The sequence below is a fragment of the Hordeum vulgare genome, chromosome 6H, assembly GCF_904849725.1.
Source record: "Hordeum vulgare subsp. vulgare chromosome 6H, MorexV3_pseudomolecules_assembly, whole genome shotgun sequence".
In the NCBI taxonomy this organism is placed as follows: Eukaryota; Viridiplantae; Streptophyta; class Magnoliopsida; order Poales; family Poaceae; genus Hordeum; species Hordeum vulgare.
In genome coordinates, this window is record NC_058523.1 from 446,084,488 (window position 1) to 446,098,480 (window position 13,993).

Here is a 13,993-nt window from a genome sequence, read left to right on the forward strand (position 1 = left end):
GAAAGTTTACGTCTGTGTATTGTGTTCAAGAAAAAATACGGCCAACGGATCAATCATAAGGAATTGATCCCGCATCGACCCGTCACGCATATACATCTCCTCGTGCTGGGAGGCATCGATGCCAATGTTCGCTCATGCTGAGTTGATATTATATCCACCGTGCATTGGCGTTTGCTCGTGCAGTATTTATACCCTTCGTGCTTGCAGTCTTGGTGCATATCCACACCAGGCGGTACCTGCAGTGCGGGCGATTGGAGTGAGTGAGCATGCTACGCTTTTGGAGGACGCGGAGGAGCGCTGCCTTGTCGAACGCCCTGTCTGTAAGTACAAAAACGGGTGCATGCATATCTTCATGGCATTGGTAATCTCATTCCAGTTTGATCGTTGTTTGCTCGCACTTGTAATGCAAGATCGTGGAGATGAATGTGCACATGGACTGCGAGGGCTGCGAGAAGAGGATAAGGAAGGCCATGTCCCGGCTCGAAGGCACGTAGTACTGTTATCCTCGATCATTCAACAGAACACACGGACATGCATGCGATCGATCAAGCCAGTGACTCTGCTGCAGTACGTGCAGGCGTGAGCACGGTGGAGATCGACATGGACGCGCAGAAGGTGACGGTGACGGGGTACGTTGACCGGCGGAGGGTGCTCCGGGCGGCGCGGCGCACGGGGAGGGCGGCCGAGTTCTGGCCGTGGCCGTATGACGCCGAGTACTACCCGTTCGCGATACGGTACCTGGAGGACGACACCTACCTGCCCACGCACAGGTACCACCTCCACGGCTACAACGATCCGGTGGTGGGCTACTACCCCGGCCACGCCTTCACGCACATCGTCGACGACCGCGCGCTCGCGCTCTTCAACGACGACAACGTGCACGCCTGCGCCGTCATGTGATCCTCCGAAAGAAATTTATAGACAACAACAAAAATATGCTGTTGATATAATGATATAGGACGAAGAACACACGTCAAGTGTTTCTAGCCAATCTTGGGCAAGGGGTATAGAGAACAAGGCTAGCATCACTGATTAATTCGCTGTCCTTTGAAATTGACCACCGGATAGGAACATATATAATCTAGCCGAGACGATGCTGTTTTACATTGCGGACAAAGAAAAGATGCTGCGAAAACATCGAATTATTCGATGCTAGTGGACGATCTCGCTAAGGTATCTTATGTAGTTTAATCTTGTCTGATTGAACAACACGCGGAGGGACTAGAAAAGGATGCTCTCTGTTCAGGTTGTAAAGGTATCATCAACGCAACCCGTAATTTTTTTCCGCATTCGTTCATGGACAGGGAATCAGTTTACGGACAGGGAATCAGTTCACGCACACAAATGGCGGAGAATGACATCCAACCTGTATAATTCAAATTCAAATATACTTCGATTCAATCCACCCAACGCATGCTATAATTTAAATTCAAATATACTTTGCTCCGATCCACACAACGCGTCGCGCGCCGGACCGCATGCGCAACAAAATGAGGTAAATATGCTTAACTATTTTTAAATGATAACGTCCACACGTATGTCATTTATCAACTTCGCCAAACGCAATCATCGTCATTTATTTTGATTTACGCGAATCTTGCTACAATTGTCATCTAGGTACGGAGCCACGTAAGCACTCAACATCGTGTGGATGAACCGCTTCTCGTTCACACAGACACCATCCAATTCATTAGGGCAAGGTTGCTCGCGTCGTCAGTTGGCCGCTCCTCGGCCACACGAACATCATTCAGTCCATTAGCGCACGACTGCTCGCGTCACCGTGTGGGTGAACTTCTTTTCGCTCACACGACGCTCGCAGCTGATAGATGGAAACTATGGTTGTTCATATATGACAACTAGTTAATGACACATGGTAAATATGATTGATCATACATGACAATTATGATTTAACCACACGTGACAACCAGTTAATTACACATGACAATTACGATTTGATCATACGTGACAACTAGTTAATCACACATGATAATTTATGGTTGACCATACATGACAACAATGATTTGATCACATATGAAAACTATAGTTAACCCAAATGATAAGTGCCAACATGTGACATGAAGTAACATTGTCCTCGGGTTTTTACAACTAAAATTGCCATCCGAAAAAAACAACGAAACTTGTAATCCAAAAATAGAGAAGTTGTCATGATTTACAACTAAAGTTGTCATCCCCGGGTAACTAAAGTTGTCATAAAAAATGTCGGAACGAATTGCTTCGTGCCACACGTGCACAAAAAAAATAAAATTTATCATCCAGAACATAGAAGTTGCCATGCTTTACAACTAAAGTTTCCCTCCCCGGATAACTAAACCTGTCATAAAAAATGCCAGGGCAGAATTGCTTCGTGCCACACGTGCATGATGGGGTGAGTAGTTGTTGTTGGTTCGCCGTGTGATACGAAGTAGCTGCGCCCACACGTATGAGCAGTTATAATATTCGCCCACACACGGGCGTGTGCACTGTCACCTGAATATGCCACACAGAGTCGTGTGGCCGAGTGTCCATTGTGCCACACCTATGGTGAATATCAGGATCCTAGTTCTTACATGCCCAAATAAAAACATTAGTCCGACAATCCGTGCATTTCTGCCCTTCCGGATCGACAATCCTAGCCAACTTCTCCCCGATCAAGGAAGTGTCGTCACGACCGGTTAGGCTGCTTCCTCGTCCGCCTCCGTCACGTCCTTATAGTCCGCCACCGCCGCCAACTCATCTTTCTGCCGATGACAATGCTGTTGTCAAGGGTTTCCTCCGGTACGTGACGAGGCGAGAGGAAGGGTAGCCCCCGACGCCCTCCAGGAGGGTCCGGTGGCACCCATAGACGCCACCGCGTCGGTGTTGGCCAGGCCGACATGGATTTACCCCGATCCCCACGTTCACCTCGGACTCTATGGAGCCTGCCACCAAACCGACCATAACCCTATGCCAACGCGGTCTTGAAGCCTCCACGTCGTCTCACCACGGCACCGCGAGGTGATGTCTGCACAGCGACAAAAAGAAGCTTGGACTAGAGATAGCGCATCGTCGACAAGCGGGAGGGCTCAACCTCCACTTTCGACGACGGTAGCTTACCAGACACAATAGCAGGAGCATACCAGGACCATGGGCCCAGAGGCCCGGCCAGGCCCTCAGATGCCCGTAAAGCTCCCGCCATCGCGTTGTAGCAGGCATGTCGTCGACGTCGCTGCCCCCCGTCCGAGCTGCTCCTCCTCCTCATCACAAAGAAGACCATGAAGCCACGCCGAGGGGGGGCGAGTCGCTAGGACCCAGATGGAGCCCGTAGGGCCTAGATCTGGGTCGGGGGCGTGCAGCCGGCCACCCCGCGCCACCAGGCTATCCCGCCGCCAAGGGGCCGCGCCACCACCTCGCGTGCCGCCGGCCACCACCGCTGGGCCAGCACCAAACCGAGAAGCATCGCTGCCGCCCCTGCCCCGAAAAGGAGAGATGCACACGCGGGGACAGAAGGTCCCGCCGCCACCGACCCCACCCGACCAAGGGCTAAGGGCGATCGCTGACGGCAGTGAGGGGAAGGGGGAAGGAGGGGTCGACGAGGGAAGGGGGAGCACACCGCCCCGGCCGCCTCCCGAGGAGGCGGCGCTAGGGTGGTACCAGGCGAAGGATGAGGGGGGGGGGGGGTCGACGGCGGGGAGATGGAGGAGCAACCACGAAGCTGGCGACGGCGGCGGGCGGCGGGGAACCCAAGAGGGGGGGGGGGGGTTCGGGGTCCATGCACTGCCATTTTTAAAGAGAAGAACAGTACAAAGAGAACCGAAGTTCGAATGATTCTGGTTCTCTCGTTACAAAGACCGGCCTGACTAGTCGAAAGTGGCTTTTGCATATGAAAGTAACATTTCCGTGGACTGGTCTTCTGTTTCTGGTTAACTGATCCTTGGTTTGGTCTGAATGTGTGCCGACGGTGACCCGGACCGGTGAGATGGTAACCTCTGGGCCGAACACTCCCTCTGGACTTTCAGCGCTCCTCTAAAATAATCCGAAACAAACAACTTGGCAACATGTAGCAGAACAATTCAGCAATTCACGAATCGCCTGACGACAAGGTCTCGTCTCCCATCGCACTGGCTGCTACGGAGTATATACCAACAACAACGCAAGTGCCGTAGAATATTGGCACGATGTTCATCAGGTTTGACCGGCGTTGCTAACACGCCGTAGAGAGTGAGGTTTGTGGTAGGTTATGAGGTTGGTGAGTTGCGCGCGTGCTACATGCGAACAAAATCAATCAATGCATTATGGATGGTAGGTAATCGCTAGTTACCCGCGAAAAAACAAAGTGCTAGTTCATAATTAAACGTTGTAAGCTACTTCCTCCGTTTCATGATATAATACGTTTTTTAACACTACATTAATGCAAAAAAAATCTTACATTATGGACAGAGGAAGTACCTTTTTTACGGGGTGGTGGAACGTTGTAAACTACTTACTCTTTAGGAGATCAAGAGTTAGTTCAAAACCGCTCTACGGCTCCTAGCACCGCCTCATTGCAACTTGGAACCGCCTTCCACCTTCATTTCAGCCTGGACGTTTCGATATTTTGGTTATTTCGATTTGGGTAGTTCGGGTTATGGGTAAGTCGGATGTTTAAAAATGAAAACCTTTTTTTTTCTGTAAAAAAAAAAATCAAAGCCAAATTATCCAAAATTTTAATTCGGCTAATTCAGGTACCAAAAAAACCAAAACAAAGCACATATCAACTTTTGATATGAATTATTCGGATAGTGTGGGTATTTTAAATAGTATGGATGTTTTAGTTAGTATGGATAACATGTAAGTGTAATAAAAGCATGAATAATTTGGCTACTATGAGTAACTTGGGTAGTATGAGTATTTCGGGTTTTCCTGACTAGAACCCGAATTGTCGTGGTTTTGTCACGACAGATGTCCTCGTGAAAGGACTTAGAGATGGAGCCATCGCGCCTTGGTGACGACTCGAAGGAGGTGAGCGAAAGCGAGACTCAGATTTACCCAGGTTCGGCCCCTCGTGAGGAGGTAAAAACCTACGTCCTGCTATGTATGGATTAATGGTGGTTTCGATTACAAGGAGGGCGTAACTCGCCTGACCTAGCTCTCGATTCTCTCTAACTCGCCTGACCTCTCCTTGGGACTCGTCTTTATATACAGGTCGAGGCCCTAGGGTTTACAAAGTCCTGACCTTCTATTCTTTGTGACTTTCCTTATTTTTAAGTCGTTTGTTCCCCACGACCAGGAGCTTTCTTGGTAATCCATCATCCGCACGACCTCTCGAACCGCCATCAGCATCTGGGCTACGGGACGCGCAGCTAATGGTGAGTCGCCCCTTTGGTGACCCGACCCACTAGGGACGGGTCACCCATAGGTAATATCCCCAACACGAACCCTAACCCGAAAACCGAATAGCCAGGAATTGAGAACCGAACCTTAACCCAAGACCCGTATTACCCGACAATTCGGATAATTCGGTTTGGTTCGGATTCGAATGGCGGGTTAGGGTACCCAAATGCCCAGGGTGACCTTCATTCATAGTTTTATATTACCAAAGAAAACTTTTGTCCCGCTTTATATATAAATCAAACCACACATTATAACAAGAAACAAAAAAATAAAAGAGAAAGGTATATTTTCCGTCCCTTAACTCTTGGTAGAGTCTGGATGGCAGTGTCGTCAGCCAGCCTAGAGCGTGGCCTCGGGGTCGGCGTGAATGTCGGAGCGGTGGCTCCGGATATGCTTGTTGGGTATTGGCTCTGGTTGCTTGGGTGACGAAGGTGGCGGCTTGCCTGGCGCGCGGCCTCGGGGTCGACATGGATGTCTCAGCGGTGGCTCCGATATGCTTGTTGGGTGTCGGCTCCGGTTGTTTGGGTGATGAAGTTGGCGGCTCACCTGGTGTGCGACTTCGGGGTCGGCGTGAACGTGTGAGCGGCGGCTCCCGATATGCTTGCTGGGTGTCGGCTCAGGTTGCTTGGGTGACGAAGCTGGCGGCTCGCCTGGTGCGCGGCCTCATGGTCGGCGTGGATGTCTGAGCGACGGCTCCCAGTATGCTTGTTGGGTGTCGGCTTCGGTTGCTTGGGTGACGAAGTTGGCGGCTCACCTGGTGCGCGGCCTCACCGGTAACGTACCGGGACCACCGCACGAGTACAACTCGGGAATGGTTTTCTCCATCCCTTGCATGTTGTAGTTAAGCACAAAGCCTTTGTAGCTTGGTGGGAGAGACTGGAGGATTCTGTCAATGATAGCATCATCCGGAAGTTCGACTCCAAGTGAAGTCAGACGACCGTGTAACCCAGACATTTTGAGTATGTGCTCACTGACAGAACTGTTCTCCTCCATCTTACAGCTGAAGAACTTGTCACAGACTTCATATCTCTCGACACGGGCATGAGCTTGAAATACTAGCTTCAGCTCTTGGAACATCTCATATGCCCCGTGTTGCTCAAAACGTCTTTGGAGCCCCGTTTCTAAACTGTATAACATGCCACACCTGACCAGAGAGTAGTCATCACTTCGCGCTTGCCAGACGTTTAGAACGTCCTGCGCTGCTGCGGGAGCGAGAGGGTCACCTAGCGGCGCATTAAGGACATAAGCCTTTTTAGTTGCTTCAAGGATGAGCTTCAGGTTGCGAACCCAGTCCGCATAGTTGCTACCATCATCTTTCAGCTTGTTTTTCTCTAGGAATGCGTTGAAGTTGAGGTTGACGTTGGACATCTACAATATTTATAAAGACAACTTTTAGACTAAGTTCATGACAATTAAGTTCATTTAATCAAATTAAGTATGAACTCCCACTTAAATCGACATCCTTCTAGTCATCTAAGTGATACATGATCCATGTTGACTAACCCATGTCCGATCATCACGTGAGACGGACTAGTCACCATGGTGAGCAACTTCATGCTGATCGTATTCAACCATACGACTCATGTTCGACCTTTCGGTCTCTTGTATTCGAGGTCATGTCTGTACATGCTAAGCTCGTCGAGTCAACCTAAGTGTTTTGCGTGTGTAAATCTGGCTTACACCCGTTGTATGCGAACGTTAGAATCTATCACACCCGATCATCACGTGGTGCTTCGAGACAACGAACCTTCGCAACGGTGCACACTTAGGGGAATACGTTCTCGAAATTTTAGGAGGGATCATCTTATTATGCTACCGTCGTTTTAAGCAATAAGATGTAAAGCATGATAAACATCACAATGCAATCATATAGTGACATGATATGGCCATTATCATCTTTGCTCATTCGATCTCCATCTTCAGGCATCGCATGATCATCATCGTCACCGGCGTGACACCATGATCTCCATCATCATGATCTCCATCATCGTGTCTTCGTGAAGTCGTCACGCCAACTACTACTATCACTACTACTATGGCTAACCGTTAGCAATGAAGTAAAAGTAGCAAGCACATGGCGTTGCATCTCATACAATAAATTAAGACAACTCCTATGGCTCCTGCCGGTTGTCATACTCATCGACATGCAAGTCGTGAAACCTATTACAATAACATGATCATCTCATACATCATACATGTAACATCACAACTTTGGCCATATCACATCACATGTCAAACCCTGCAAAAACAAGTTAGACGTCCTCTAATTGTTGTTGCAAGTTTTATGTGGCTGATTTGGGTTTCTAGCAAGAACGCCTTCTTACCAACGTGACAGCCACAACGATGATATGACAAAGCTATTTACCCTTCATAAGGACCCTTTTCATCAAATCCAATCCGACTAGAGTAGGAGAGACAGACACCCGCTAGCCACCTTTATGCACGATGTGCATGTCTGTCGGTGGAACCAGTCTCACGTAAGCGTACGTGTAAGGTCGGTCCGGGCCGCTTCATCCCACAATACCGCCGGAAAAGAATAAGACTAGTAACGGCAAGCAAATTGACAAACCATCGCCCACAACTTTTGTGTTCTACTCGTGCATAGAATCTACGCATAGAAAACCTGGCTCGGATGCCACTGTTGGGTAACGTAGCATAAATTCAAAAAAATTCCTACGCATGTTCAGATCTTCCTATGGAGAGACCAGCAACGAGAGAGGGGTAAGAGCATCTTCGTACCTTTGAATATCGCTAAGCGGAAGCGTTTGCTAGAACGCGGTTGATGGAGTCGTACTCGCGGCGATTCCAATCTAGTGCCGAACAACGGCACCTCCGCGTTCAACACACGTGCAGCCCGGTGACGTCTCCCGCACCTTGATCCAGCAAGGAGGAGGGAGAGGTTGGGGAAGAAGACCAGCAACACGACGGCGTGGTGTTGGTGGAGAGACGAGGTCTCCCGGCAAGGCTTCGCCAAGCACCGGCAGAGAGGAGGAGGGAGAGGGCAGGGCTGCGAGAGAGAGAGATTAAACCGTGTCTCAAACAGCCCCGGACCTCATCTATATATAGGGGGAGAGGGAGGGGTCGCAGCCCTTAGGGTTCCCACCCCTAAGGGGTGCGGCAGCCCTCAGATGGGGAAGGGGTGGCGGCCAGGGCAAGGGGGAGGGGTGGCGCACCCCTCTGGTGGGCCTAAGGCCCACCTAAGTTAGGGTTCCCCCCTCTTTTTCTTTCCCCTGCGCCATGGGCTGAGTGGGGAGGCATACCAGCCCAACTAGGGGCTGGTTTCCACCCCCACTTAGCCCATCTTACCTCTTGGGGTCGCAGCCCCCCTTCGGTGGTCCCGGTACGTTACCGGTGATGCCCGAAACACTTCCGGTGTCCGAAACCATCCGTCCTATATATCAATCTTTACCTCCGGACCATTCCGGAGCTCCTCGTGACGTCCGGGATCTCATCCGGGACTCCGAACAACTTTCGGTAATCTCGTATAACAATTCTCTATAACCCTAGCGTCACCGAACCTTAAGTGTGTAGACCCTACGGGTTCGGGAGACAGGCAGACATGACCGAGACACCTCTCTGGCCAATAACCATCAGCGGGGTCTGGATACCCATGGTGGCTCCCACTAGCTCCACGATGATCTCATCGGATGAACCACGATGTCAAGGATTCAATCAATCCCGTATACGATTCCCTTTGTCTGTCGGTATAGAACTTGCCCGAGATTCGATCGTCGGTATACCTATACCTTGTTCAATCTCGTTACCGGTAAGTCTCTTTACTCGTTCCGTAGCACGTCATCGTGTGACTAACTCCTTAGTCACATTGAGCTCATGATGATGTTCTACCGAGTGGGCCCAGAGATACCTCTCCGTCACACGGAGTGACAAATCCCGGTCTCGATTCGTGCCAACCCAACAGACACTTTCGGAGGTACCCGTAGTGCACCTTTATAGTCACCCAGTTACGTTGTGACGTTTGATACACCCAAAGCACTCCTACGGTATCCGGGAGTTGCACGATCTCACGGTCGAAGGAAAAGATACTTGACATTAGAAAAGCATTAGCATACGAACAATACGATCTAGTGCTAGGCTTAGGATTGGGTCTTGTCCACCACATCATTCTCCCAATGATGTGATCCCGTTATCAATGACATCCAATGTCCATGATCAGGAAACCATGATCATCTATTGACTAACGAGCTAGCTAACTAGAGGCTTGCTAGGGACACATTGTGATCTATTCATTCACACATGTATTAGTGTTTCCTGTTAATACAATTATAGCATGAACGATAGACGATTATCATGAACAAGGAAATATGATAATAACCATTTTATTATTGCCTCTAGGGCATATTTCCATAGCATCATCCATTTTATTATTCCCTTTGTCTGTTGGGAAACGTAGCATAAATTCAAAAAATTTCCTACGCATGTTCAGATCTTCCTATGGAGAGACCAGCAACGAGAGAGGGGTAAGAGCATCTTCGTACCTTTGAAGATCGCTAAGCGGAAGCCTTGCTAGAACGCGGTTGATGGAGTCGTACTCGCAGTGATTCCGACCTAGTGCCGAACAACGGCACCTCCGCGTTCAACACACGTGCAGCCCGGTGACGTCTCCCGCACCTTGATCCAGCAAGGAGGAGGGAGAGGTTGGGGAAGAAGACCAGCAACACGACGGCGTGGTGTTGGTGGATATACGAGGTCTCCCGGCAAGGCTTCGCCAAGCACCGGCACAAAGGAGGAGGGAGAGGGCAGGGCTGCGAGAGAGAGAGATTAAACCGTGTCTCAAACAGCCCCGGACCTCATCTATATATAGGGGGAGAGGGAGGGGGCGCAGCCCTTAGGGTTCCCACCCCTAAGGGGTGCGGCAACCCTCAGATGGGGAAGGGGTGGCGGCCAGGGCAAGGGGGAGGGGTGGCGCACCCCTCTGGTGGGCCTAAGGCCCACCTAAGTTAGGGTTCCCCCCTCTTTTTCTTTCCCCTGCGCCATGGGCTGAGTGGGGAGGCATACCAGCCCAACTAGGGGCTGGTTCCCACCCCCACTTAGCCCATCTTACCTCTTGGGGTCGCAGCCCCCCTTCGGTGGTCCCCCGGGACCACCTCCGGTGGTCCCGGTGGTCCCGGTACGTTACCGGTGATGCCCGAAACACTTCCGGTGTCCGAAACCATCCGTCCTATATATCAATCTTTACCTCCGGACCATTCCGGAGCTCCTCGTGACGTCCGGGATCTCATCCGGGACTCCGAACAACTTTCGGTAATCTCGTATAACAATTTCCTATAACCCTAGCGTCACCGAACCTTAAGTGTGTAGACCCTACGGGTTCGGGAGACAGGCAGACATGACCGAGACACCTCTCTGGCCAATAACCATCAGCGGGGTCTGGATACCCATGGTGGCTCCCACTAGCTCCACGATGATCTCATCGGATGAACCACGATGTCAAGGATTCAATCAATCCCGTATACGATTCCCTTTGTCTCTCGGTATAGAACTTGCCCGAGATTCGATCGTCGGTATACCTATACCTTGTTCAATCTCGTTACCGGTAAGTCTCTTTACTCGTTCCGTAGCACGTCATCGTGTGACTAACTCCTTAGTCACATTGAGCTCATGATGATGTTCTACCGAGTGGGCCCAGAGATACCTCTCCGTCACACGGAGTGACAAATCCCGATCTCGATTCGTGCCAACCCAACAGACACTTTCGGAGGTACCCGTAGTGCACCTTTATAGTCACCCAGTTACGTTGTGACGTTTGATACACCCAAAGCACTCCTACGGTATCCGGGAGTTGCACGATCTCACGGTCGAAGGAAAAGATACTTGACATTAGAAAAGCATTAGCATACGAACAATACGATCTAGTGCTAGGCTTAGGATTGGGTCTTGTCCACCACATCATTCTCCCAATGATGTGATCCCGTTATCAATGACATCCAATGTCCATGATCAGGAAACCATGATCATCTATTGACTAACGAGCTAGCTAACTAGAGGCTTGCTAGGGACACATTGTGATCTATTCATTCACACATGTATTAGTGTTTCCTGTTAATACAATTATAGCATGAACGATAGACGATTATCATGAACAAGGAAATATGATAATAACCATTTTATTATTGCCTCTAGGGCATATTTCCATAGCATCATCCATTTTATTATTCCCTTTGTCTGTTGGGAAACGTAGCATAAATTCAAAAAAATTCCTACGCATGTTCAGATCTTCCTATGGAGAGACCAGCAACGAGAGAGGGGTAAGAGCATCTTCGTACCTTTGAAGATCGCTAAGCGGAAGCGTTGCTAGAACGCGGTTGATGGAGTCGTACTCGCAGCGATTCCGACCTAGTGCCGAACAACGGCACCTCCGCGTTCAACACACGTGCAGCCCGGTGACGTCTCCCGCACCTTGATCCAGCAAGGAGGAGGGAGAGGTTGGGGAAGAAGACCAGCAACACGACGGCGTGGTGTTGGTGGAGAGACGAGGTCTCCCGGCAAGGCTTCGCCAAGCACCGGCAGAGAGGAGGAGGGAGAGGGCAGGGCTGCGAGAGAGAGAGATTAAACCGTGTCTCAAACAGCCCCGGACCTCATCTATATATAGGGGGAGAGGGAGGGGGCGCAGCCCTTAGGGTTCCCACCCCTAAGGGGTGCGGCAGCCCTCAGATGGGGAAGGGGTGGCGGCCAGGGCAAGGGGGAGGGGTGGCGCACCCCTCTGGTGGGCCTAAGGCCCACCTAAGTTAGGGTTCCCCCCTCTTTTTCTTTCCCCTGCGCCATGGGCTGAGTGGGGAGGCATACCAGCCCAACTAGGGGCTGGTTCCCACCCCCACTTAGCCCATCTTACCTCTTGGGGTCGCAGCCCCCCTTCGGTGGTCCCCCGGGACCACCTCCGGTGGTCCCGGTGGTCCCGGTACGTTACCGGTGATGCCCGAAACACTTCCGGTGTCCGAAACCATCCGTCCTATATATCAATCTTTACCTCCGGACCATTCCGGAGCTCCTCGTGACGTCCGGGATCTCATCCGGGACTCCGAACAACTTTTGGTAATCTCGTATAACAATTCCCTATAACCCTAGCGTCACCGAACCTTAAGTGTGTAGACCCTACGGGTTCGGGAGACAGGCAGACATGACCGAGACACCTCTCTGGCCAATAACCATCAGCGGGGTCTGGATACCCATGGTGGCTCCCACTAGCTCCACGATGATCTCATCGGATGAACCACGATGTCAAGGATTCAATCAATCCCGTATACGATTCCCTTTGTCTGTCGGTATAGAACTTGCCCGAGATTCGATCGTCGGTATACCTATACCTTGTTCAATCTCGTTACCGGTAAGTCTCTTTACTCGTTCCGTAGCACGTCATCGTGTGACTAACTCCTTAGTCACATTGAGCTCATGATGATGTTCTACCGAGTGGGCCCAGAGATACCTCTCCGTCACACGGAGTGACAAATCCCGATCTCGATTCGTGCCAACCCAACAGACACTTTCGGAGGTACCCGTAGTGCACCTTTATAGTCACCCAGTTACGTTGTGACGTCTGATACACCCAAAGCACTCCTACGGTATCCGGGAGTTGCACAATCTCACGGTCGAAGGAAAAAATACTTGACATTAGAAAAGCATTAGCATACGAACAATACGATCTAGTGCTAGGCTTAGGATTGGGTCTTGTCCACCACATCATTCTCCCAATGATGTGATCCCGTTATCAATGACATCCAATGTCCATGATCAGGAAACCATGATCATCTATTGACTAACGAGCTAGCTAACTAGAGGCTTGCTAGGGACACATTGTGATCTATTCATTCACACATGTATTAGTGTTTCCTGTTAATACAATTATAGCATGAACGATAGACGATTATCATGAACAAGGAAATATGATAATAACCATTTTATTATTGCCTCTAGGGCATATTTCCATAGCATCATCCATTTTATTATTCCCTTTGTCTGTTGGGAAACGTAGCATAAATTCAAAAAAATTCCTACGCATGTTCAGATCTTCCTATGGAGAGACCAGCAACGAGAGAGGGGTAAGAGCATCTTCGTACCTTTGAAGATCGCTAAGCGGAAGCGTTGCTAGAACGCGGTTGATGGAGTCGTACTCGCAGCGATTCCGACCTAGTGCCGAACAACGGCACCTCCGCGTTCAACACACGTGCAGCCCGGTGACGTCTCCCGCACCTTGATCCAGCAAGGAGGAGGGAGAGGTTGGGGAAGAAGACCAGCAACACGACGGCGTGGTGTTGGTGGAGAGACGAGGTCTCCCGGCAAGGCTTCGCCAAGCACCGGCAGAGAGGAGGAGGGAGAGGGCAGGGCTGCGAGAGAGAGAGATTAAACCGTGTCTCAAACAGCCCCGGACCTCATCTATATATAGGGGGAGAGGGAGGGGGCGCAGCCCTTAGGGTTCCCACCCCTAAGGGGTGCGGCAGCCCTCAGATGGGGAAGGGGTGGCGGCCAGGGCAAGGGGGAGGGGTGGCGCACCCCTCTGGTGGGCCTAAGGCCCACCTAAGTTAGGGTTCCCCCCTCTTTTTCTTTCCCCTGCGCCATGGGCTGAGTGGGGAGGCATACCAGCCCAACTAGGGGCTGGTTCCCACCCCCACTTAGCCCATCTTACCTCTTG

General features: G+C 50.7%; 1 protein-coding gene across 1 annotated transcript; it reads left to right on the forward strand.

The window, feature by feature from the left end:
• Positions 1-231: 231 nt before the first annotated feature.
• Positions 232-1,211, forward strand: LOC123406042 (heavy metal-associated isoprenylated plant protein 45-like). Its single transcript, XM_045099542.1, has 3 exons — positions 232-320; positions 411-486; positions 578-1,211. The coding sequence occupies exons 1-3, from the start codon at positions 267-269 to the stop codon at positions 898-900; spliced, it is 453 nt and encodes a 150-aa protein (XP_044955477.1). The 5' UTR covers positions 232-266; the 3' UTR covers positions 901-1,211.
• The last annotated feature ends 12,782 nt before the right edge of the window (positions 1,212-13,993 follow it).